The sequence below is a fragment of the Zingiber officinale genome, chromosome 6B (genome assembly GCF_018446385.1).
Source record: "Zingiber officinale cultivar Zhangliang chromosome 6B, Zo_v1.1, whole genome shotgun sequence".
NCBI lineage: Eukaryota > Viridiplantae > Streptophyta > Magnoliopsida > Zingiberales > Zingiberaceae > Zingiber > Zingiber officinale.
In genome coordinates this window covers 114566907-114593034 of record NC_055996.1, presented here as the reverse complement: position 1 = coordinate 114593034, position 26128 = coordinate 114566907, and the positions used below count along the sequence as shown (strand labels likewise).

Sequence of the window (26128 nt, the reverse complement as noted above, 5' to 3'; positions counted from 1 at the left end):
AAGCGAAAATGCTGCCGCACTCGCCGCCGAATCTTCTCCGGTGCAGGGAAACGCCGCCGCCGCAGCCGCTGCTGAGTTTGATCAAACTAGAGGCGTTGAATTCGAAGTCATTCCGTTGGCTGCCGTAGACGACGCACCTTCCGAGGACGATGATGCCGTCGACGTTCGCCTCATTGACGAGAATAGCTCGTTCGAGTTGGTCTGAGAGTTAGATGATGCTTTGCTAGATTCTGTTCTTGTCGTTATGTTTCGGCAAATGCATGCGTCGAATAAACATTTTCATAAAAAATTTAATATTTTGAATCTGAAACACAAATTGAAAACGAAGGGCGACTCGCTGTTTTCTTGTGACGATAAAACGTAAATTATTTTCTTCCTCGCCACGGATTCGCTGTAAGCATTACGTCATCGCTCGGCAACAGCCGGCAGCAATGGAGACACGCGAAGGGATTCAGTCCACTGGGCAGATGCGGACGGAGACAATTGACATTTGACAGGAAGGAAATTGTATGGAGCTTCCACTTTGCTTCGTCGACGCGTTGCCCACGCCAACTTTCTTCTTCCCTTTCAGCGACAGTCAAATGGCTTCCTTTTCTTCCTCTCGTTCGTCGAGTCGCTTCTGCGAGCTGTGCATTCTAATTCGAACCCGCCGAGCATTCTCTCCGTGAGGCCCCGGCTGGCGGTTTCGTGTGTGTTCCAGCTGCCGGTGTCGGCAGAAGTGGCGGAGAAAGATCCCGAGATTCGGAGGCTTCAGATCCGCGCTGGAGGAGCGGGCGGCGATGCTGCGCTCGTGCTTGAGGCCGCTTGAGCGGTGCTTTGGGCGGATCGGCGGCGGCGATGGCTTGATGTGGCACATGGACCTGAAGCCCCATGCCTACGGCGAGTTCTCCATTGCCGTTGTTCAGGCCAACGATTCCCTCGAGGATCAGGGCCAAGTGTTCACCTCGCCTTCTGCCACCTTCGTCGGCGTCTATGACGGCCACGGCGGACCCGAGGCGTCGCGCTTCGTCAGCAACCGCCTGCTCCCCGACCTTGATAGTACTCCGCTCGTACTCTCGGCTCTCGTCCCTTCCTCCAAAATCCCATTTTCATGAATCAAACTGATCGAAATCTGATTTCGTTTAGGGTTCGCTTCTGAGCAAGGGGGCCTGTCGGCGGAAGTGATCAAGAAGGCGTTCCGCGCGACCGAGGAGGATTTCGTGCAATTGGTGAAGAGGTCCTGGCTGTCCCGGCCGAAGATAGCCTCGGTGGGGACGTGCTGCCTCGTGGGGGCGATCGCCGGGGACACGCTCTACGTGGCCAACCTGGGTGATTCCAGGGCTGTTCTTGGACGCCGGAGCTTAGGCGGCAAGTCTGTGGTGGTCGAGAGACTATCAACGGACCATAACGTTGCCGTCGAGGAAGTGAGGAAGGAGGTCGTTGAGCTGCATCCAGATGACAGCCAAATAGTAGTTCATGCTCGCGGCGCCTGGCGGATAAAAGGGATAATCCAGGTGAGCTCTTTTCTTCCATTTTACCTCATTCCCTTCAATATCAAGGATTTTCATACACGGCCTGTTGGAATGGAACATCTTGAATTGCTTGCATTTGCTGCAATCACTACTGAATGAACATCTTGAATGAAACTTTGTTTTATTACCTTCTCTGTGCCATTTGAATTGCTTATAGTGATTGCAGGGGGTAAAGTTCATAGCTGCCATTTCAGTTCTTCCTTAGATAAGATACTTCTATTTGTTGCATGTATGTCGTCTTCAAAATGTAGAACCTTTGGTAGCCTGAAACATGTAGAACTTTTACTTAAATTCACTGCAAAAGCAAGTAAAGTTTCATGTTCTTTCTTTTCTTCAACTACCTGATTCCTATCTGCAATCTTAACTTTTGGTCTCATTCAAGGGGATGAACGTTGAAGATCTTCCTTCCTTATAGAGCTACCTTTTTAAGCTATGATGTTGGAATGACCAAGTAGTGTTGTGTTGGATCACTGATTCATCATTAATATGTGAGGCATTCACCACCATAGACTGGCCTTGCCTATGTGCAACTACTTCAACATGTTTGTAAGAGACCACAACACCTCATCAAGTAGGAAAAATAAAATATTTTAGAAATGATTGTCAAAACATAGAGAAGGAAGAAGAAGAAAGTTGAACTTTTGATATTCTCATGGGAGTTGTTATAGTACCTCAAAAGCTTATCTGAGGAGTTGCATTACTACTTATTCTCCTAAACAAAGAAATAAGTTCTTACAGTTCCTGAAAAGCTTCGAAAGGAGTTGCTAAACATATATGTATCATATATTTCATTAGATTTCCATTTTTCACATTTGGTTTTTTTACAGGACAACCACTGTCAACACATCAACAACAACCATTCTCAACACATCTGAATGTTAAAGTGGAATTTGGAACTTACTTTGAATTATGCTATTTCTGAGGAGATGATCTTGATTGCTGTTAAATATTGTGGGAGCAACGACGCTACCACACTAGGGATATGATTACATTATTAATTTGATTTACATAACTGTTTTGTACATAATTTCATTTTTTTTTTTAATTTGATACTGAACTTGCTGTGCTTTCTTTGGCAACATTTGTGAGTGAAATAAAATTATATTTAATATAGTCTGTTATCATAATGATTATAAGAATTTATAGAAGTGATTAAGGAAAAAGAAATGCATGAAAAGAAAAATAGATACTAAATTTAAATATAAATCAGAGAATGTTGAGGAGATTGCAGTGAGTAAATGAATTTAGAGAAGTGAAAACGAATGTATGGGACAAAAAAAGATATTTAGTAAAAAGAGACTCATAGAATGACAAAAGAAAATTGAGATTTTACACATTTTTATTAATCCATGAGCAGGATCTATATAGACACATTAAATAGGAATTCATCATAATAAATCTAAGATATGAGAGAGAAATTAAGAAATAATTGTGGCTAAATTGGGCAAGAACCAGTGCAAATTGGATAAAGAATACTTGACTATCTTTCCGTTCGCACCTGCATTGTGAACTACGTACAATTTTATCGACTGAGATTGATAGTTGTAAAAAATATTCCACCGTTCTGATCTACTGTTTTGGTCAATGGAATGTGGAAGTAAAAGGTGCCCTTGTTGCATGTTTACTTGCAGGCATTATGTATTTTTCTTTTCCTGTGCAATCAGGCATAATGTACTAGTTGACCTACTATATGCCTTATGTTCAATAGATTATGGTGATAATGAATATATCTGAACTGGTATTTTTATGTTATTCGGATCAAGCGATTTGGATTGTAGATTGGATCTTTATTCAGCTACTTTATACATTGTTTTGGCATAAATTAGTTGTCATTTTGAATATTAAGTGGCATTCTTCTTGCTTCTTAGGTGTCTAGGGCTATTGGGGACATCTACCTCAAGAAACCTGAGTTCAGTAGAGATCCATTATTTCAGCAATTTGTTTCTCCTATTCCATTAAAGAGACCTGTCATCAGTGCGGAGCCATCGATAAGGATTCAAAAGCTTAAGCCACATGACTTATTTTTGATATTTGCTTCAGATGGTCTATGGGAGCAATTAAGTGATGAAGCTGCAGCTGAGATTGTTTTCAAGAACCCAAGAACAGTAATCTTTTTAGCTCCCTAATATCTAGAATGCTTTCTATACAGTTCGATAGTTACGACAGATCCAAGTTGTTTCTTTCTCAAAACTAATGCAGGGAATAGCAAAGCGATTGGCCAAAGCTGCTCTCAGTGAGGCTGCAAGGAAAAGAGAAATGAGATACAACGATATCAGACAGATCGAGAAAGGAATTAGGCGCCACTTTCATGATGATATCACTGTCATAGTGATCTATCTTGATCAGCATGGTCAAGTGGGCCATTCCAAGTTCAATGGTAGTACTAATGACTGCACTAGAGTGCCTGCTGACATATTTTCTTTCAATTCTGATGAATCTGAAGAAACCCCTTTGTCGACATGAGTAGGTGCTACAGGGACTGACTTCATTGTGAATAGTGGTTGCAACAATATGTTTTTTGTTCCATCAAACTATGATCTTACAGTAGTTTCAGAAAAGAAGGATTTTGAATAAGAGTCATCAGGGATGGAATATTATATATATATAGTAGAAACTGAAACAACTTGTCAAAATTTTGGATGGCATTGTAAGAAGAAATCGAGCAGTCATCAGTCCTCAGGGATTATTTTCTTAATGAATTCAAAATAGAACCTTGTTCCATTCTCTTCTTAAACTATCAAATTTTCACCATTTCTTATTGAGCCATTTTTCAAAGTCGAGCTTCAACCACAAATGATGACAAATATTGTATACGTTGTTGGCCTTTACTAGGAAGTGTTGTATTTATGTTGGAGTTTCAATGCAATTGTTTTATTGATATTGCACCAATTCTTAGAAATAAGCTCTAATGCAATGCTTTTGTTAGCATCAAACCAATTCATCTGATATATACGTATGGTATCTTGTTGAACACCAACAACCAAAAATAGATCTTCATCGAGGCTCAATGTGCATGTGCATACACGTAAACAAGCTCCATGATTGCTCATGCTATGAACTCGGCAACCTTTTTGCTTTGTGAATAAATCTTCTGCAGATTGGACAAACCTTTTTATCTTCCTCCATGATCCTGCAAATCCAGATACAACCATTAGGCATTCAGCTCAAATGACACTAAATTAAAGCCATTTAGTTTACCTCTGTGCGCAGGAGTAGCAAGCAACGCAGTGCCCACAAGGAGTGAAGAAGCAATTGCGTCTCACATCGTAGCAGATCACGCAAATCTTCCCGTCATACAAGTCCTCTGAGGAGCAACACACACTCGATTCAGGCTCCTCTTCAGTCGCCCCATAAGCACAAGCCACCACCTTCCTCGGAACGATGGGGTCTGTCTCGGTATCTATCTCAGCAACTTGATACTCCTGCCTAGGCTGCTCAGGCCGAAATGCCCCAAGATACTTCAGTAGTATCGAAAGGATGACCACTATAATGACTGAACAAAAACTAATCAGTAAACTATTCAAGGGTTGCGAGGTGCAAGGGAGAATTGAGCAAGCAAATTAAACACCTGTGATTATGAAATAGGCAGTCAATCTGGCTATGAATGATACCTCAATGTTGGTAACCTGGAAAATTAAACACACACCTATCTAATTTTCATCATCTTAGAGATTATTAATCTTTTCAGCCTTAAGTTTACTTACCTCATCGCCTGACGTTGTCAAAACATAATATCGAGTATTGGGAAACGGAAGCTTAAGCTTGCAGGCACCCCTACTTGTCGAGCAGACGCTTGTTGCCTTACTGGTGTCATAAACTTTTGATGCTACTGTTATACTCATGTTCATAATAACGCTCCGAGGTGTTAAATTGATGACACCAAGATAATACGTACTGTCCTCAGAGATAATATATTCTTCTTTGGAACCTAAATACAAATGTCAGAAGAACTAAACATCTTCTGATTAGTTTTACAACCATTTATAAAATATTCACTTACCATTCCTAGAATTTCTTAGATTGTTATGGGAGCTTGTGGAAAATCTCTCCGGCTTCTCCAAGTTTTGTTCTCCTATCATACACACACTCGATCAAAGAGGAAATCTGAAAGAGAAGGACAGATCATAGAAATGTTACCTTTGATTAAAATCACAAGCATGTCTGTGTAACTATCACCACCATTCGACACTCTCCATTCCAACCAAACTCTAGAGCCCGTGTTCAACCACAAAGAGACTCCCTGAAGCCCTATGATAAGTTGATTGAAACGGCGCGAGGAAGAAAATCTATAAACAAAATTACCTTGCGATCGTAAGCATCCACAAACAAATAATTGGCGAGGGTCCAATTGTTTTCCGAGCTGAGCTGCGGCTTTTCGTTGAATCCATAAAGCAAGACTCCCTGCTTGGCTTCGCCTTGGGCTTTCAGTTGCTTGACGAAGAGGGAACTGGTCCTGATCATTCGAGAGGTGTTGCGCCCCAGCACGAGCTTGTGGTTGCCGTAGTAACCATAGCGCAGGCTAAGAGCAACTGCACTTTAGTCAATGAAAGGAAGGTGGGGTGAGAAGAGGCGTGGAGTTTCTAAAGAGTGAGACGGAAAGCAGACTGCAATACATGCCGCATAGCCACGCAAGGAGAGGGAGGAGCGCGTGAGCGAATCGTCGTTGGTCCGGCCGCGGAGGCATGAGCTAGCTAGGCTAGTGAAGGGGGGGAGGGAGGAGGCGCGATCATGGAGATGGACGAAGGACGGATTAATGAAGTTTGATAGAAGAGTGACAGCTACTGGTCGTAATAACGAGAAAGACCGGTAGACAGCGGAGCCTGCTTTCAGGTTCATCTACCGTTCGTCCGTTCCCTCAACCGCTATTTAATTTGTTAGGAAACGGTTTGGTTTAATGGTGTTTAGACTATTTATTTTCCTTTTTCTTACCAATTGGAACATCAGATGTTACGGGCGATGGAATTCAGCTCAATTTACAACAATTTAATGATATTAACTTTAAGTGATTCAGTTCAATATCAGGACATCTTTTGGTAGGTCGGCTTCATCAAGTCAGTTTCTATCGAGTTAGTTTCTATTGGATCGATTTTCATCGAGTCGGCAGGGATCAGACTAGAGGACGGATCCTTGGTCCGCAAATTACGGATCAGAGGATAATTCATTTTTTTATACCCTTGATTTGGATGGATCCCACCTATTTAAAGGTGGAGTTCATCCAAATCGAGGGTCTTAATGTAAAGGATCATCTTCTGATCCACAAATTACGGACAAGAGGATTTTTACTGATCAAACTGAGCTATACAAGAACTCGGGGGAAGACTCTATGCGATAACAATTGAAAGACTCAAAAAGAGAGGTTAGAACGAAGATGAATACTTATCTTGATGAAACTCTCCCAACATTCAAGTCGAAATTTAGATGAGATAATAATAATAAAGTAAAAGCGGTAACATCAATATAACAATAATGTGCCTTTCAACGCTACTTCATTATAGAGGGAAAAGATATATATACAAGGTTACTTACATAGAACTTCTTCCCTCACTGCTAAATGATCTGATCTTTCTATAACTAGTGGCATTTGTAACTGTCGTGTCCGTTCATATTATTGTAACTAGGAGTGCAAATATCGTAAGTCACTCGATCAAAGCTCCACTCGAGTTTAAATTTGATCGAACTTGAGTCGAGTTCGAGCTCATTTAATATTGGCTCGAAGGCTCATCGAGCCTTATCAAACTAGATTAATTTAATATTTTAATAATTAAAATTATTATTATTTTTAAAATGAAGAATAAGTTAAAGAGAAGTTTATGGTTAGAACATGTCATGTATTTAAGATACACAATTTAAATCCCATTTGAACATGCTTTTAATTTATTTTTTCAAATAAAGCTCGAGCCGAGCTTGAGCTCAAGCCAAGCCTCTATAGTTTTTTTCGAGCTCGAGCTCAACCGTAATTGTAATTATTGTATCTCTCCATGCTAGTGTAATTGTCATGCCCCGAGCCTTAAATGGTTGGATTTTAACTTGGATATGACGACTCGGGTTAATGTAGGATCAACTTAAACGTCCAAGGATTTTTGACTCAGAATTTGAAATTAGACTTTGTCAAATCTCATGCGTGTAAAATTTCAAAATCTACATTTATTATCGGAGAATTCATAACCATCAACTTTTGGATAAAAAATCCAACGTTTAGACCATTAATTGAGCCTTTGAAAATTTTATTACTATTTTTAATAATTTATATTTTATAATATTTAAAATAATTTTAGCATTTCTAATATTTATGGATCATAATTTATCTAAATCAAAATCATATTCTATTACTTACAATTTCTTCCAAGAAATTTTATTTTTCAAAAAAATCTTTTTTTTTCTTGTTTACAAATAGGAATTCATGTTGGATTTTTTTTACTTTCTTAATCTTATATTTATAATTTATATAAACAGAATTCATCCTTATTATTAATAAAATTTTCTTTTATTGTTGTTGATGTTGATTGAACTTGATCGTTAGTCGTTGGACTTAACCCGAGTAAGTTTGTCTTAAGAACTGAACTTGATCGTCTCAAATTTATCAGGATAAAGGATCTGCATTGATCGAGTCCTGAACATGTTACGTGGCTCTCGATGTCTTCGTCACATCACCGTGGATTGGAATTATCATTCGCAGCCATTTAGTTTTGTCTCACCTACCATTCTGTCTTCGTCACATCTTGTTCTCAGCATCGATTTTACTCCACAATAATGTTTTAAGGAATTAATTAGGCTTAAAAGAAGTGGGTAAAAGTAACGAAGTACTGGCCAAGAGAGACTCACTCCACCAATAACTATGCTCTTCGGCACAAAAAGTTAGGAACAATTTAATGTAGACAAGCAAGTAGCATCTGCATGATGTATCGTGGAATAATTAGTCTAAAAGAGGTAGGCAAGTTAGGTTAATTTGCACTGCAAAATTGCAAATGACTTCCTGCTATAGAATACAAGGATCTTAAATTCTTAGACTTTTAATTTAATGTTGTTTTTCTTGACCAAACACAAGCTGATTATACCTAGTTGATTCATACAGGGCCATACCTCTGAGGAGGATTGCAGGGAGATGGCCGCCAAGATCATGAGAGAATCCGTGAATACTTTCTTGTGTAGCTACCAGACGTTCACTTCCATTGCTGGTCTCTTCGTCTTCCCTGCTTCCTTATCTATCCTCTTCTCACAAGCCTTCCTCTCCTGCTCCAACCCCATCCTCCACCGTATCGTCTACAGCCACCTCTGTTTTCTTTTCAGAGCTGCAAGATTTCCAGACGTTGGATTATATTCCTGGATCAACCTCAAGCTGGCACAGACGATCTTTTCCTTCATCTTTACGCTTCCATTCACGCTCACGTTCTTGCTGTTGGCCAAAGTATTGATTATCAGGACAACTAACGGGCAGCCCTGTTGGCGACGCTGCCTTTTTTCTCCCCAGATGCCGTCGTGCCGGCGCAGCTACTGCTCCGCCCTCATCACCCACCTTTTCAGTTCCTCCGTGATGGTCGTCCTCAATGCGGCGGTCTTTTCCGCGCTCTGCCTCGTCTTCAGCGCAGCGGAAATAGCAGGACTGACGTCGAACACCTGGGCGCTGCTGCTCACCGCGACGGGCTTGATGCTGAGCGCTGTGGCCATTGGAAATGCGATCGCGGTCTGCAAGTTATCCATCGTCGTGGCGACGACGGAGGGGCGCTCGGGTTGGGAGGCGCTCGTGAAGGCCTGCGTGCTTGCGAAGGGAAGGGCGGAGACTGCGCTGGCCTTGGTCATGGCCGCCGACATGGGAATGGCACTGGCGGAGGCTTTGTTCCAATACAAGGTGGTGAGACCGTACCTTGACGGCGGAGGGAAGGTGAACGGGGAGATGGTGTGGGAGGCCTACTTGATTGCGTACGTCCACAGCCTCCTCCTCGTCCTCGACGCCATCACGAGCTGCTTGTTCTACAACCACTGTAAATTCCGACGGCGATTGGATTCCGAGGACGGCGTCGACGATCATTATATCGAACTGGAACCGGAAGAGAAGAGGGCTGCTCTGTTCATTTAATTCGATATGTAAATATATTTATACTGTTACATTTAAATCCGATATACATATTTATATCAATAGAATATTGAACCGGAAATTTTCTGGCTCGAACTATCCCCGTTATATGCGTCTGTTTGATGGTTGCATCGGTTGGCTGAGAACGCTTCGAATCGACTGATCGTACGGTGGGAATGATTACCTATTCAGAAGGAGGGAAGGAGACAGTCTCAGTTCTTATCGTCGCCGCCTCCGGAGCAGCGTCTAGGGTCAAGGGTTCTCCCGACCACGGCGCTTCAAATTCTGGAGCTCCAGATGGCCGTCGCCGGCTTCGGAGCCGTCTCGAGAGTTTCCTTCCCGTTCCGACGTTCTCTTGCGCTCTGCGCCCGTCGCCGGAGCTCCTCGGCTCCCACTTCCACTGTAGAAACACTGGCCGATCTCGACAGCCTCGTCGGAGACGGTACGGCCTCCTCTCCGCCCTCGCCTCCTCCGCCTAAGCCCAATGCAGGAAGTAGGCACCATGAGATTGCAGCTCCTCCTTCCAAATAATAAAGAATGCTATTTGTAGTCGTGACATGGTTTTTGTTCTAAGAAGGTAGTGATGGCATTCGGGAGTGGGAGTGGAAAGTCCTGAGCTCGAAGGAGCTGGGTATTAAGGCATCGAGGCTACCCAAGCCAACCAGGATTGTTTTGAATGGACTTAAGAAAAAAGGTTCATTTTTTCTTTCTTGCTTTCGTTTTTGTTGAATAAAAATTGGCAATCTTATCAATGACTACACATTTTCTTTATTTATAGGCATCTAAGAGTTTCTTCTCAACAATAATAAATTCAAATTATAAAAGTTCTAAATGATAATTTGTTATTACTAATTCTAAAGCATTTATTTATTCTATTAAGTGATCTACTATTGGGGCTAATGTTTAAAGAGACTGTTTAAATGTAGCTATTTTTAGATCATATAATTTTACTGTGATTCAAAACAACATTGTCCTAGAGGTTACTAAACGATAAATTCTGAAAACCTTTCTTGAACTGTGTCATATGACTCCCATGCTGCATCTTCAATATTAGGTTGTCCCATTGAATCATTAAGCTGACCACAAATTTTATTATTTTTTCCCCATAAGCCTTGTTTCTAAAATTGTGAGGCGAAACTTCTCCATCAAAATTCACTATAGGAAGATGTTGATTAAATTTGTAACTAATTTCTTCATCAAACAAGACACATGGAATACAAGGTCTATTATATTTAAATTCTTGAAGAAGCTCAAGTCAGTAACTATATGTTCCAATACCTACTAGGGGCTTTAAAATTTTTGTCACAACTTTATAGAGGTGGAAGTACGAACTGAAACTTTCTTATACCAAGAGAAACACACTCCTATTGCAAACTCTCTCTGAACGATGCTTGTTTGCAAGATGTTTGATTCTAGCTTAAGCATTACATAAGCTTTTTCTTTCTTTCTTTCAAAAGTTGCAACACTTACTCCCAAGTATGTATGTCTTTGTCAACTTCATGTCGTCTCAAACTGATTAATTTTAGTAGTGGAGTGGTAATTTATGTTGTACCACAATTGTACCCATGGAAGCCAATGAATCCACTCCTTTGTTTTATCCCTAATAAGACAATGCAAATAGTTCGCTAGACATTAATTTACCACCTCGGTTTGTTCATATGACCATGGGTCATGAGATGTGCTAAAATTCAATTTGGTACCTTGTAAATGAAAATTTTTCAGCTCTTGAAATCCAACCCAATAGAATTATTGCTCTTCCAATGATATTCCACCTTTATACATGAGGGAGTATTGTCTCGATTTTCATGACTGTTAGATCTATGATTTTGTTGGTGTTGTTGAGATCAATGAGCTATCTTATTACTGATTATTTTATAATTCTTTCATGTTGCAATTAATACTAAACATAAATCTTGATTCCTTTATATTGTTGCATATAATATTGTTTTTGCTGTGGACTGAGACAACATGGTTATTGGTTAATGCTTCTGCAGGCTATGATGCATATCTGGTTGGAGGTTGTGTACGAGATCTTCTAATGAAGAGAGTACCTAAAGATTATGATGTTATTACAACTGCGGACCTTAATGATGTTAGTTCCTGTCTTTTCTTCTCTAAAATAATATGCATACTTGAAGATATGGTGTTTTTGTTTTTGTTTTCGTTTTCGTGTGGAAAGTGGTTCACTGATCATGATCAATCCTCATTTACACTTCCATATATTTAACTCATTGCATACATTTAACTCATTGCTACAATGTATGCTTTATTCAATAGGAACTAGGAGCACCTTTCAGTCAAAAAAAGAAAAGAAGAAAAATTCAAAAGATGTGTAACATCATCTTTACATTGAAGCTTGTAGTTATGCCATCCCAGCATTATAGCAAACCTACTTCATTTTATTTTCAAGAGGAAAAAAATTGATGCTCAAATGGCATGTTCACGTGCACATGTTATTATGGTTACATCACAATCTATAACTTCTAATAACTTGATTTCACATTTTCTGGTATACAGCAGAAATTGACATAAAAATTCAGATGTTTCATGACCATTTACCTGGTAGTTAATTGCCACTTTCTTTTGCTGAAAATAAAACATAATCAGTAACTGATAGGATTTACTGGCTCTTATTTGAAGGGGTACCTCTAAAAATGGAATATAAAGGAGAAGAAAAATTTTATAGCCAGAAGTTGTCTTTCATCTAGATGTCTGTACAACATGAATGACTTTGATGTACATGTCACAACCTCGCTTTGTTATTCCTAATTAATAAAGGAATAAACTAGATATATATAAGTAATTCTTTCTTTTGGGTCCCTAAAATTTGTTCATAATGAAGACTTATCCAGCTCAAGGTAGAAACAATCTGTCCCTTACTACACCCAAGATAGGGCACTTCAATAATGTGATTCTAAATTTATCTTGAGGTCTTCCAGAACTGCCTATGAATCAGGGCCCAAAATGATTCCCATATGTGGGAATATGACTTCTTTCTAGCAAGCAACTTATGGATCTTATAACTTCAGTTAATGTGTTTATTTGCATATTGCTTGCATTTTATTATTCCTTCTGGATATCAATTATTTGATGGGATTGGATTTGCCTTATGTTGAGTCCCATTGCTTTTGGTTAGGATGCCACTACTGAGCTAGTCCAAGTATGGCCATATCAGCAGCAGTATGAGCTTTTTGAACACAGTGATGAAATAGTTTCTTATTTGAACTTTTACTAATTTACAGGTGAAAAGGACGTTCTCACATTGTGATATTGTTGGAAAGAGGTTTCCAATATGCCATGTTCATGTTAGTGATTGTATTGTGGAGGTTAGTTCTCAGTTAAGCTTAATTTTTCTGTGAAAAAAAAATTATGATAACTAGATGACTCCATAATTTATGCTAGTTAATTATGCATCAACCTATGCTCATTTACAGTTAAGTTGCATGGACATACATTTGGATAGGATATCATGTATTCTATTGAAATTGTGTGTTTGTTTATGTGTGAGGGAAGTGCTGGAGTTTTTTGGATGACTTAATCTCTAGCTAGCTGAGTTTGTATTTAGTTTGTTTTTCTGCAATATTCACTCTTACTCCTTTAAACTTATGAAGCAGGTTTCAAGTTTTAACACCCATGCGAGAAGGCAACGCAATGATTTGAGTTATCTTCCAAGAAGATCTGATTGTGATGAACATGATTATGCTCGCTGGAAGAACTGTCTTCGTCGGGATTTCACAATTAATGGGTTATCATTAACTTGATCCCTTCAAATTTAATGTTGCATTAACTTAGCCTCTTTGGTTTCATGACTTATACATTGTCTTTGCAAGTTCAAAACCTTTTTTTGCTTTCATGTGTTTCCTTCAACAAAATCATATCTATTGATTTGCTTCTTTGCATTTCCACTGTGCTTGCAAGTCTTTCATATCTAGCTTTCCTTTGGTTCTCTTCTCATTTCTCTGTGTCCTTGTCAGGTTAATGTTCAATCCATTCTCAAAGATTGTGTATGATTACTTGGGAGGCATGGAGGACATTAGAAAAGCTAAAGTGTGCATGTATTTTTTTCTCTTTAATTTTTATACATTTATCTGTACCAGCCTGTAATCCTTGTTCATCCTATTTTTTCTCTTCAACTAGGTCAGGACAGTAAAACCGGCACATTTATCTTTCCACGAAGACTGTGGTTAGTTGACTAATTTCTTCCCTTTTGTAACATTATGCGCCCAACTAGAAGCAATATAATATTTTCTTCTGTAAGCATAAATAGGAGCTTTGCATTAAGTGGAATTCATATATTTCACAGCTCGTATACTACGTGCAATCAGAATTGCAGCTCGTTTGGGCTTTAGTTTTTCTAAAGAGACAGCTTATTCTGTGAAGGATCTTGCCAATTCAGTACTTAGACTTGACAAGGTAATATTTTGACATTTTTAACCTTCATCTTACTTTAGGATTGAGCCGCCACTTCACCTATTTCAGGGAAGAATCCTCATGGAAATGAACTATATGCTAGCATATGGATCTGCTGAGAATTCTTTGAGATTGCTTTGGAGATTTGGCATCCTTGAACTTCTTTTACCTATCCAGGTCTGATACTTTTCCATAAGTTGATATTTCTTTATTATCCAGTGTTTCTATTTGTATAAAGAATGAGGTTTTGATTGCACTACCAGGCTGCATATTTTGTTTCACAAGGTTTCCAAAGGCGGGATAAGAGATCTAACATGTTACTGGTGAGAATGAATATATTTCTATTTTGAAACCATTAAATTCTTAGGAGATAGGCTGATGGAATTAGATTAATCCATTTAGAAATTTTGTTAGGTGTTTTACAAAAACATTGGGAGTGCAAATTAAGGTATGATAAGGTTCTCTAATATCATGTGTGGCAAACAAAGGGGAGAAGAGAAAATATCTTAATATAACCTTTATCTGTTTTTTTTTTTTTTTGTGAACTTCATCTCCTCTTTAATTATCATCTTTACTTCCATTACTCTGAACCACCATCTTTGTTTTTTTTTTATATATAGGCAAATTTCCCTACAGGTGCATATAGGCTTCTTTATTCGCCTTGCAAAAATGCACTAAACCATATTATACTCTGCCAGCATCAAGGAACCCATTTTTTCCTTCATGGTACCTGTATGTCATTTTTAGGACAATCAAGAACTTTGGGGCCATTTCCATGCCAAAAAAAAGTGGATTTTTTTTATACCCAGAAAACTGCAAGGAGCCAATTCTGGCTTTGTGTTGACCTATACGATTTGCCTAAGGAATTCAAGAAGTCTCTTTCTAGAACTCCTGGATGGCTATTTTCAGCTAACAAACACCAAACAAGAGGATAGTTTTATTCTACACTCCAAGGTGCCCATTTGTTTTTTAGCATTCTTGTTACTTACATAAACTCTATGGAAATGCATCAAGGAGGTGGTGAAAGTACATGATTATTCTACACTCCGCGGGCCCATCAAGGAGATGCATACAAAAATCCATGATGACTATTTTCAACACAGAAATAAGCATAATGATATATCCTTTACATTCAGAAGAGGTGGTGAAAATAAATGACTATTACAATAAACATTTAAACATGAAAAATAGATTACACGACTCCTATGTTTTTATCTTTGAAGAAGAACAATAAAAAAAGGGAGAAATACTTAGGGCTGTAAATGAACTAAATGTTTATGAACAAGCTTGGTGTTCGGCTTGGTAAGAGATTGTTTATGTTTGGTTAATATACACAAGATCAATTAAACAAACAAGCTTGAACAACTCGGTAAACTAAACAAACAAGCTTGAATACATATATGTTCAGCTCATTAACGTTCGTGAACAACGTTCGTGGTTTGTGAACAATGTTCATGAACAATGTTAACTAACCATATTCATTAATAAAATTCTTATCAATATGCTAAATAAACAATAACATAAAATAAAATAAAATAAACAAATAAGTTTGAATTATCAAGCTCAATAATCAATCAAACAATCAAACAAATTTGAATTGAGAGTCCGATTACATCTAAACGAACCAAGCTCGAATCAAGCTCAAGCCAAGCTTGAATTGAGAGCTCGATAACATCTAAATGAACTAAGCTTAAGTCAAGCTTCAAACAAGCTCAAGCTCGTAAAAAATAGATCAAGCCCAGCTTGAACAATTATTTTAAAAGTTTGGTTCATTTTAAGCTCGGCTTGGCTTGGTTACCTTATCAAACAAGTTTGAACACCCTAAAGCTCGGCTCGACTCGTTTACAGCCCTAAAAATACTCATACATCTCATTGTTAAAGAGTGTCTGAAAGACGGAAGATGAAGATTGTGGAAGGGAATCCTTGTCTGAGAAAGGGAATGAAAACTAGATTGCCAGATTGCACATGAGGCTAGAAAAAAGCAGGATGTTTATCCTTCAAATAACCACTTTTTGAGATAAAAATGTTGGGTTTTCACTAAGTGGAATGTTTATCTTTGAGAATCACTTTTTAGGGACTCATTTTTACTGAGCTGGATGTTTATGCTGAAAATCACATTTTAAGGATAAAATAATGTGAATTTACTGGGTTCAAGTGGCATAATTTTTCACATGAATAAGTTTGGGCAAACCATTTGGTTGAATGTTTGGTTTAGCAAGGGTAAAATGCAGATATTGAGCGACAGGTGCAGGTGTGGGGTTCGGGAATTTGAAACTTGGTAGCACAAGCTGGGAGTAACGACTCCTATGTGCCCCCATTGGTAAATTGGACCTTTGCATATATGTACTTTGTTTTGCATTATAAAAGGAGGTATAGAAAAAGGTGACACTACATATGCAGGATATATTCATATATCAATTATACAGAGACTCAGAAAGCAAACATTTTGGACGCCTCTTCATTTCTCTGTATTAGGTTCAGTCAATGGACTAAAAGATGAAAATTAAGAAGCGCCCAAAATGTTTGCTTCCGGTTTCCCATATTTATTGTAAACTGAAATTTTGAACAGATAAATTACAGTGACACTACATATGCAGGATATATTTGCCACCTTGGACAAACTTCTTGCGCCTAACAGGCCGTGCCATAATAGCCTATGGTAAGCTGCATATCCATTCTAGTTTTTCCAAATGCTTACATAATCCACCATTAAACTCAATTTCAATGAAATCTACCATGAACATAGGTTTACTTCTTTTGCTGCTTTAGTACTGGTACAGCCTGTCACTTCTGCAATTTCTTTTAAAGTTCTACCACATTGAATCATCCTCGTGTGATATGGCCTTTGGATCCTATGTCATGCTTCATTTATCACTTTGAGCTGAATACCACTGCAGGGAGTTTAAATAAATGGATAATATCCATGTAACCAATCCCAAGTTGTTGGTACTACGCTTGTTATGCTTGTTATAGAATACTTTGACATCTAAGCATTTTTCTGTTTTTTCTTATTGGTTTTTGGCGTCACTATTTACTGCTCCATTTTCTTGCGAGAATTATCATATTTTTCAATGTCACCGTGTTACTTGTATGCCCATTCACATTAAACTTGTGCATGCATTGTCTTATTAATTATTCATTCAAGTAGGCTGATGATTATGTGTAAGATAAGTAAAATCTTTGAGGGAAAAAGGAATTAGTGCATAAAATGGTCAAAAATGTTTTTGGTACATAACCTAACCTTGTATTGGAGATCCTTTATACTATGAGGTATGTCGCGTAAGATTTCATCATTGATGATATATGAAGACATCACCAAATTTGGTAGCCTATATATATATATTTAAGATACTGTATTTCTACTTGAAGTTCCTAAACAAGCATAAATTAATTGCTTACCAGGGTAGGGATTTTAGCATTTCATCAAGCATTAGTTCGTCAACCTCGTGATCCTTCAGTAATAGCAACATACTGCCTTGCTCTTCATAATGGAGGAAATTTGCCAGAGGCTGTAGATATTGCAAGGAGTATCACTCGTTCACATGATAACAAATTTCCAGAATTGTTGAAATCTCGAGAATGGGATGATGGAGATTTGATTTGTGAGGTTAGGAACCTTGCTTCCTCAGTTACTTCTGCACTAAGCTCGATGACAGACGAGCATTTTGTTTCACAAGCAATGGCACCATATCCTCAAGCTCCATATTCTGATTTGGTATGTATGACATTGTGTTCTAAGTAGTTGCATATCCTTATGACTGATTAATCAAAATAATTTTGCAATATCAGTAACTGATACTATCTTGTATATTGTTGGTCACATTGAATTTTGACAGCATCATTGTCATCTAGTAAGAATTAATGGTTGAAAGCAATTTGTAACTAGAACAGGAGATTTTCATGTTTGTATTGAATGGTTTCTTTTATGTTTTGCAGGTATTTATACCTCTACAGTTGTACTTGAGTGTTGGCAGAATATTTGAGTGTGTTAATAATCGGCAGTTGGAGCGAGGGTACATTGCCAAAAAGGGAAATAAAATAAACTACTGTTCTCTTGCCGAAGGTGGGCTAGCTGAAATCCGACATGTATTCGCAAGGGTTGTCTTTGACACAATCTTTCCTCCCAACTCGGAAGGTGAAGTCAGGATAAATCCTGTTTGAAGGATTCTCGATAAAATAAAGATAAACTGGAACCATACATTTTACACACTTGAATGGCTCAACGAGCTGCATGTGGAATCTGCACATGCCTCGAATTGACTAATATCCAAACCAGGTTTGGATCCATTGTGCAATTGCCAATCTTTGTCGATGGCAGATGATGATGTTTAAATTATGAACGCTTGCACATCTACAGCAGCGGTTACTGATTTTTTTTTAGCGGTTTAGGAAATGTAGATCTGGGGGAAATGTAGATCTCAAATAATTGGCAGTTATGTACAATGTCTGCGGAGCTGCAGGACCCTATCACGGGTTTTGGTTATAAGGCATGCTGATTTTTTGCTTCAGCCATTTAGAAAATTGATGCTTAAACACGACAATCTTCTACATGGAAGTTCATTTTTGCAACTGATTTGTACGACAATGCATTCTTTCCATCAACCTTGCCACAATTTTGCCCTGCTTACCTCTAACAATGTGGTTCGATATTCTCATTTGTACTACTCCGCACCATGGTTTAAAAAACTGAGACAGACAACGGATGTTCCGTCCGTCGATCGGTACTGGCATGACCCTAACACTAGGCCTAATGATTGCTAGGTGTTGTGTGAGGGTCACAACGGAGGCATTTTGCGACGTGCGGATGCCATGGAGGGGTCTCATGACTCCCACGGTCGCATCGGAGCAGTTGCACGACTCCTCCTCTCCCCGGCCTCCGTTGAGGGGCGTGCAGTTGGATTTAAAAAATTTTAATTAAGACTTAGATTAATTATTTAATCAATTTTATGATAGAGATAATTGAAAAATATTTTATTAAATTCTAATAAAATTATCTAATTAATTTTATATATAATAATTTATTTATTTATTTTTATATATTTTTAAAAGATTATTTTTTATACTTTATTTATTAAATATTAAATATTTTAATTAATATATTTTATATTTAAAAAATAGTAAAATTATAGCGACTTTAAAACTTAGGTTGAAATTTTAAATCTTGACCAAATAATTGAGATCCATTCCTTATTGTGTTGATCGACCTAGGCTGATATGCAGCTTTAGGCATTGGGCCAGCTACCAAGGTTTCTATGTAAGCCGGTGACTAATATATCTTCCCCTTTTATGAATCTGCATGCAAGCCACTTATCCACTTAAGAGTTCGTCTTCAAAACTAATTTCCTGATGCCATGCTCCCTCGGTCGAGTTGATTGGCCGGCCTACCCAGTTTCCCTGAATTGACTAGCTGAAAATCATCAATTGGTTAAACCATCTCGCGTAGGTCAATTGGACATTAGAAAATTTTGATTCAAAATGTAAGGTTCCTTGCTCCACACTATTCCTCGAAATCTATTCTAAGGTGTTGAAAGCTAGTTAGGTCTCGAAATGTTCCTATTTTGAGTTTGGAGGAAATTAATATAATAATAAGCAGTTGTAAAAAACAAAGTGAAGAAACATTGCCTCAAATAAAAAAGATTCCAACTCTCACTTTGACCTGATGATATTATCCAGTAAAAAACATAGTCATGACCCAAGTCACCGACCCACTCACGCACGAGACTGCAGCAAGAAAAACATGTCCAACTCGACGGAGAGAGTTACGTACGCCCTTGCATGCCTCTGCTACAAACAACATGCATTCCTGGATCGTACGTCGCGTGAAACAACCTCCTCCAATCCAATATTCCATATGACGATGTGCCACTGACAACTCATTGCTGCCTCTATCATCTCCCAACCCAACCCAACTGCGCGCATGCAGATGGTCGGTCGGGGAGGAGCTAGCGCTGTTGATGCGTGGCTTGGCCTACCACCAACAGCTCATGTGGCAAGCCATGCGCCTGCTTCCATATGGCCCCGTCCGTGAGCTGGCAGCGTAATTATACATCTGCTGGCGGACCGCGCGCGCTGGGTGCATTGAATCTCGACGCCTCGGCCCCATCGATTCTGCCTTCGGGGTCATCGATTGCTTTGGAGCATGAAAGGTTTATCCGCCAAAGCTTTCTCCACGTGACACTTGTCGAGTTGGAGGAAGGGTAGTCACTATTCCTGCACCCGCATGCCCTTCCAAAACTACCCACAAAGTTTAATTTACGCTTGTTTATGGCGACAACCTTGTCAATTCCATCACGACTTTGGGCCCATGACAAGATTGAAGCCTACCCCTTCACATGCAAAAGGGCACCTATATTTAATGAATCATTAAATACATATTCTCAAAAAAAATATCATTATTTGTAATCCCCTCGTAGTAACTACTCTAATGTATAATAATAATAATTGTCCCTGACTATATGCAACGATAGAATATTCATATTATTATCATAAATTTTTTATTATTTTTAATCTTTAATTATAATGAATTTATAAAAAAAATTTCTCTAAATGAAACTAGATTATGTAGGAATCTATAAGATGCTAAACTAAACTTTTGGATAACTCATCCTGAGCATTTCCAAAATTTTGTTGATGGTAGATAAAATTTTTTTTATGAGACTGAATTGGTCATCCAAATCTAGTTGAGTTTATTATTTAATGTATAATAATTATTATATCATATAAAAAATATAAATAATATTAATTTCATTGTAATAAAATTTACTCTGAATAAATTAATATTTTAGAAACTTATGAAAATTACTTACATTCTATTAAAATGATTTTAATTTGGTAGAATATTGTAACAGTAGTGCATACGGGAGGTGAGAAAAAGGTAAAATTATTATCTTTATGGCCCCATATTTTTCGAAAGAGGATAAATCACGTGGGATTTCACCCAATAATAGTAGTACACACATGAGGTAAGGTAATCAATACAATATTTTACATATACTAATAATCAACCCTAGATTTATCTAAGATAACATTACTGTATAAATCATCTGTGCTAACTCGTAGGAGTTGTTACAATATTATAATAACTATGAGAGTGTTTGGTAGAGCTTCTATTAAAAGCTACTTAGATTTCAACTATACAGAAGTACTTTTGAATAATTGTGAAGGTGAACTTTTATTCAAAAACTAGAGGCAAGAGTTTGATAATTTTTCTTGCTTATGTTTTTTAATTTATGATCTAAAATTAAAATTTGATATTTATGTCCTTAATAAATTTATCATTTTATATAATTACCACTACATTTACCTTAATAAATTTATCATTTTACATAATTGTCACCACACTTAGATATTTATTTTTTAAATAATATTTTATATAATTTGTATTTCTAGGATTTTTTATACATATTTTTGTGTATTTATATAAATTTTATATTTTTTTTATTTTTATATATTTTTTATTATATTAAAAATAATTATGATACAATATTTAAAATATAATGATAATTATATAAACAAAATAGTGTATCAAAATTATATTTAGATAATTAAAAAAAATAATTTATATAGTTTAAGAATATTATTATCATTTAACTACCTTTATTAACTTTTAATTTCTATTTCTAAACACTTTATACTTTAACTTCTTACTAATTTTAAAATAATCTCTATAAAAATTATTTTTAAATAAGCAAAAGATAGGGATGAAAATTTTCTAATTCTTCTTACTAATTTTAAAATAATCTCTATAAAAATTATTTTTAAATAAGCAAAAGATAGGGATGAAAATTTTCTAATTTTTATAGAATCTTTATAACTACTAGTGTGATCGTGCACACACGTTGCGTGTGTAATATAATAATATATAAATTATTTGGGCCCTAGCAATAAACTACTGTAATGGGCTTCCCTATATGAAAAAAATTATTTTAATTTAATATTATACTTATCTTAGTAAAAGAAACTAAGAAAAAAATATTTTTTAACATTGTCGGCTTAAAATATTTATAGAAACTTTTTTGATCATAGTGTTATCAATTCTAAGATGTGGGACTAAAGAGAACTTTATTTTTTTTATATAAAATAACCAGAGAAAATTAATGATAAGAAAAATTCATAATAATACGTCATAGCTGAGTCTCGAACTCTAGATCACTGATTGTTTCGCTTGTAGAATTACTAATAAACCTTGGAATTATTTGTAGTGTGAATAGAAAAAAGGACATTAACGTAAATTCATTTTAGGCTTTACCAAAATTAGTTAGTAAAGGAGGGAGATTTTTAATAAAATAGTAAGATATAATAGTTAGACAATTAGTTAGGTAACACCATTACAAGAAAATTTAAAATTAGTGATAGAAAGTTTAAATCAATGAGACCATTGCATGAGGATGACAAAAATCTGGCGGGAGAGAGTAAAAATTAAATCAATTATTATTAAATTAAAAATATATATGTGAATCCAAATAATAATATATTAAATACATATTCTACCTAAAATATAAATAATATATAAATTAAATGATCTATAATAAAACATAAATAAAGAGTGGACCATGAGAGGGATGCATGATTTTTTGTTAATTTTGATATAGGCCATAAAAACCTCCTATAATGACACCTACCATTAGATATGCCCTACTAATGGTAGACTTAAGCAAAAGCAACAGGAGAACAATGATATACTAAATGATTTTTTTTTCTCAGTAACTATAAAAGGGACGGGGCCGTGATGACAATTAATTTTGAAATTTGTATAAATATATAAACTTTTGAAAAATTAAGTCTCCGTTTTAGTCTTTTGATATCCATACTTAAACACCTCTAACAATCAATCGTTAATTAAACATTAAAAAGGCATTTAAATAAATATGTTACAATCAAAAGGCAATTGAACATGTTTAGATTCGAAGCTTAAGCAAGAGAAAAGTTGAGGCGCCGCAAAAGAATAAAGTCACGAAGAATCACCGAAAAAATCCTTTAAATCTTTAGAAATTGATGTCCGTCCGAGTGCTTTACACTCATCAATTTAAGCATAAAAAATTAATATCATTTTATTCATTATAAATACATGGACATTTGACCACATAAAATATATATGATTCAAGTAGAAAATCGACACTATTAAAATCTAAGAATAACACTATTAAGTTTAATATATATATATTCTTACGATGGAATAAGGACCATATTATGAAAAAGACAAATTAGGACTTCTCTCCTCAAACAGCCAATAAATTAAAGCAATCCACCTAGCACTTTGCCTGTTCTTATCACCATCTCTCCCCCAACAAGCCTTCCACTACTATTCAATCATGTGTGTGCTCATTTTCTTCTTCTTTCGACCATCTTCATCTCTTTCTCTCCGGCTTTATTTATATAGTTCCTTCCTTATCACTTATTCTCTTTTTGGTTTTTCTTTCTTTCTTTCTTTCTGTCCTTTAATCTTCTTTTCTTTTGGCTCATGTATATATTGAATTGAAACCAGCTGCAAACATCCACTGCAAATGGGAAGCAGAGGTGTACATACAGTTGCAGAGCTGAACAAAGATCTATAAGGTGGATCGACGGTATGGGAAGAGGTCCCTTCCTCCAGACGAGGCACCGGAGGAGAAGGAAGCACGTGATTTCTTCTCACCGGACTACATCCCTCACCGCGCCGAGCAGGACGTGTCAGCCATGGTCTCCGCCCTCGCGCAAGTAATCAGCTGCTCTCGGCCGCCGGCCACCGGCGAGCTTGCTGAGCCACCAGATCACCACGCGCTTGGTCGATCAGGGTCAGGATCGATGGACACCGCACCAGCACAAACTACTTCTGATGAGCAAGGTATATATACAAATACGTACATGTATATATTATTAATTCATCATGCATCCCTGTGCGCGTCTTGCACCACGCGAGAGAGCAAGCTCCTGCGTGGGTTAGGGTTTCAACCCTCATCGCATGTTGAGATCGAGTGGAAAGGTAGCTAGGGATATGAATTAATAAATGCACAGTTCGATCTGTAGATAGATCCATTTGCAACAGAGACTGAAACGTGCATGGAAATTGTATTAATGGTGAATTTCTTGAAGGGAACATCGAGGAAAGGAGACACTATAGAGGGGTAAGGCAGAGACCTTGGGGGAAATGGGCAGCGGAGATCCGGGACCCCAAGAAGGCGGCGCGCGTGTGGCTCGGGACCTTCGACACGGCCGAAGCTGCCGCCATCGCCTACGACGATGCGGCCCTGCGTTTCAAGGGCGCGAAGGCGAAGCTCAACTTCCCCGAGCGCGTCCAAAGTCGCACTGGCCGCGGCACCTTCGCGGCGGCGCCCACGGCTTCCGTTGCTCCTCCGTCTCCTGGAGCCTCCCAATCGTCGCCGGCGGTGACTTTCTACCCGCACTTGGTGCAGTACGCGCAGCTCCTGCAGAGCAGGGACGACGTGGACATGAGCGGCGCCGTCTACGGCGGCTTCACTTCCTCGTCGTCGACGCCTTATTCTTCCATGCAGGAGACGATAGACTTCTCGTCGCCGGTGCGGCAGTCGCGATTCGAGAGCTCTTCTTCTTCGTCGTCGAGGCCGTTGCCGTACCAGAAGGAGGAGAAGGATGATGAGCGGCAGCGGAAGCGGCCACCGGGCATATAATGAATGTATGTGGTTATGGCACTGACTTTGACTCGGGATGAATGAATGAATGAATGAATGGATGGACTTATTAATTAATCGAAGATATGTGATCGAGTTGGATTGATTCTTTGTGATCAACGTGATCGGGATGGTTAGGGAGAAGAGAGAGGTAGCGTGGTGTGAAAATGAAGCAAGCGTGTGTGAAAAGTTTGTCATGTTGTAGTCCACCTTCCCCAGCCTCAGCAACCGGCCATTTTCTTCAGTTCTTATCCTCTATGGTTTTGTTTTTCTTTTACAGATTTATCCCACACGTTGGCATCATCATCCTCATCCCACGAGAAATTTCTGGACTTTATTTGGCATGCTTCGACCAAAACTTCATGGTCAAAGAAATAGTTTTACAGCGCACTGATAGCAGTGTCGAACTACATCAGTAAGCTTTAAACATTAAATTAAGCATGAAGTAGGTGTACTAAACTAAAAATGCAAGACAACAAATTAAGTCAATCCTAACTATTACAATTTATGATCCATCTCATTATTGTTGGACAATAAAATATATGTTCATGTCCCACAAGCAGTATATATCCCAAAACCATGAGTACTGTGCTACAGGCCAATCGTATGCCCACGTTAGACTGCAACTGTTCCCTCTGCCACGATGTTACGGTGCAGGTAGAACAAAGAATAATCGCAAGCAAACTTTGTTTAACTTAATTACATGTTGCTGCATTTTTCATGACTTGATCGGTTCATAATACCATTAAAATCTCACATTAAAATATATAAAAAATACTACGGGATTATAAGATAAAAGATATATTCATTCATTCAGATGAAACCTTTTAGTAGAGTCTAAAACAAAAATTATAAGGATTTTATAAGTATTTCGAATTAATTTTGATGTTGATCAATCGAGTTAAGTTGGATTATATGTATTTGATTTTTTGTGCTTAAGTGTGCAGAAATTTAGAAATACAAAAAGTCGAGCGGAAGACGCAATGAGCGAGAAGAATGATATGGGAAGAGAGCTGACGGGTTACGGTGCATCTAAGTGATGAGGAGCTACAGAAAAATATATCGATAAAGTAAAAAGGACCCGCGCGGCGCATCTGGGGGACGAGAAGCTGGAAGGAAGTTTGCTCAATGAGAAGGATGAAGTCAGGTTTGGGTGAGCTCAATTCTGAATGTTCGGAGCATCACACAAGTGACCAGAATGAAGAATTGTCAACTTCTCAGTTAACCATTCCAGACGCCTGGATTCAATCCTGGTGATGGGATTCCAGGGGTTGGGGAAGGACAATCATGTCAGTAGAGCCGTTGTCGAAGCGAATCAGTATGGTATCCACGTTAGAAAACTCCAGACGCTCATATCCCTTCCAGGCGTCTAGGAAACCAGGACCATTGGAGAGTTGCCAAGTGGATTAACTTGACTGGGTCCAAGCACCCAGATTATTTCAAGGTGTCCGGGAAGTGTCACGTCAGTAAATTGTCATTTCGACCAGTAGGTTAAAAATAGAGGCATTGTT

At 37.9% G+C, this 26128-nt stretch overlaps 5 protein-coding genes across 9 annotated transcripts; 4 read left to right on the top strand and 1 right to left on the bottom strand.

Annotated features, from left to right (window-relative positions):
- The first annotated feature begins 537 nt into the window (after positions 1-537).
- Positions 538-4232, top strand: LOC121989054 (probable protein phosphatase 2C 78). The gene is made up of 4 exons (XM_042542869.1): positions 538-1038; positions 1126-1493; positions 3380-3616; positions 3711-4232. Exons 1-4 carry the CDS (start codon positions 780-782, stop codon positions 3972-3974), a joined length of 1128 nt encoding a protein of 375 aa, XP_042398803.1. The 5' UTR covers positions 538-779; the 3' UTR covers positions 3975-4232.
- A 133-nt stretch (positions 4233-4365) lies between these two features.
- LOC121989053 (E3 ubiquitin-protein ligase APD2-like) lies at positions 4366-6258 on the bottom strand. 2 transcript variants are annotated; one of them, XM_042542868.1, is made up of 8 exons: positions 6129-6258; positions 5814-6040; positions 5649-5751; positions 5512-5583; positions 5216-5439; positions 5080-5137; positions 4710-5004; positions 4366-4641 (listed from the first exon to the last, which is right to left on the bottom strand). In XM_042542868.1, the coding sequence occupies exons 1-8, from the start codon at positions 6193-6195 to the stop codon at positions 4563-4565; spliced, it is 1125 nt and encodes a 374-aa protein (XP_042398802.1). In that variant the 5' UTR covers positions 6196-6258; the 3' UTR covers positions 4366-4562. The 2 variants fall into 2 exon arrangements, with proteins under 2 accessions (XP_042398802.1, XP_042398801.1); XM_042542867.1 differs by having other exon boundaries at positions 5814-6045; positions 6125-6253.
- A 2355-nt stretch (positions 6259-8613) lies between these two features.
- Positions 8614-9585, top strand: LOC121991409. The gene has a single exon (XM_042545417.1). It carries the CDS (start codon positions 8614-8616, stop codon positions 9583-9585), a length of 972 nt encoding a protein of 323 aa, XP_042401351.1.
- A 148-nt stretch (positions 9586-9733) lies between these two features.
- On the top strand, positions 9734-18527 carry LOC121989043 (poly(A) polymerase I-like). Of its 3 annotated transcripts, none has more exons than XM_042542848.1 (13): positions 9735-10075; positions 10157-10276; positions 11577-11674; positions 12825-12908; positions 13197-13327; positions 13557-13629; positions 13720-13765; positions 13886-13995; positions 14062-14169; positions 14256-14315; positions 16590-16651; positions 17395-17707; positions 17929-18527. In XM_042542848.1, exons 1-13 carry the CDS (start codon positions 9880-9882, stop codon positions 18151-18153), a joined length of 1626 nt encoding a protein of 541 aa, XP_042398782.1. In that variant the 5' UTR covers positions 9735-9879; the 3' UTR covers positions 18154-18527. The 3 variants fall into 3 exon arrangements, with proteins under 3 accessions (XP_042398784.1, XP_042398782.1, XP_042398783.1); XM_042542849.1 differs by having other exon boundaries at positions 9736-10075; positions 10160-10276; XM_042542850.1 differs by lacking the exon at positions 14256-14315 and having other exon boundaries at positions 9734-10075.
- A 4586-nt stretch (positions 18528-23113) lies between these two features.
- LOC121989065 (ethylene-responsive transcription factor ERF113-like) lies at positions 23114-24723 on the top strand. Of its 2 annotated transcripts, XM_042542882.1 has the most exons (3): positions 23114-23305; positions 23477-23815; positions 24064-24723. In XM_042542882.1, the coding sequence occupies exons 2-3, from the start codon at positions 23668-23670 to the stop codon at positions 24615-24617; spliced, it is 702 nt and encodes a 233-aa protein (XP_042398816.1). In that variant the 5' UTR covers positions 23114-23305; positions 23477-23667; the 3' UTR covers positions 24618-24723. The 2 variants fall into 2 exon arrangements, with proteins under 2 accessions (XP_042398816.1, XP_042398815.1); XM_042542881.1 differs by lacking the exon at positions 23114-23305 and having other exon boundaries at positions 23320-23815.
- Positions 24724-26128: the final 1405 nt, after the last annotated feature.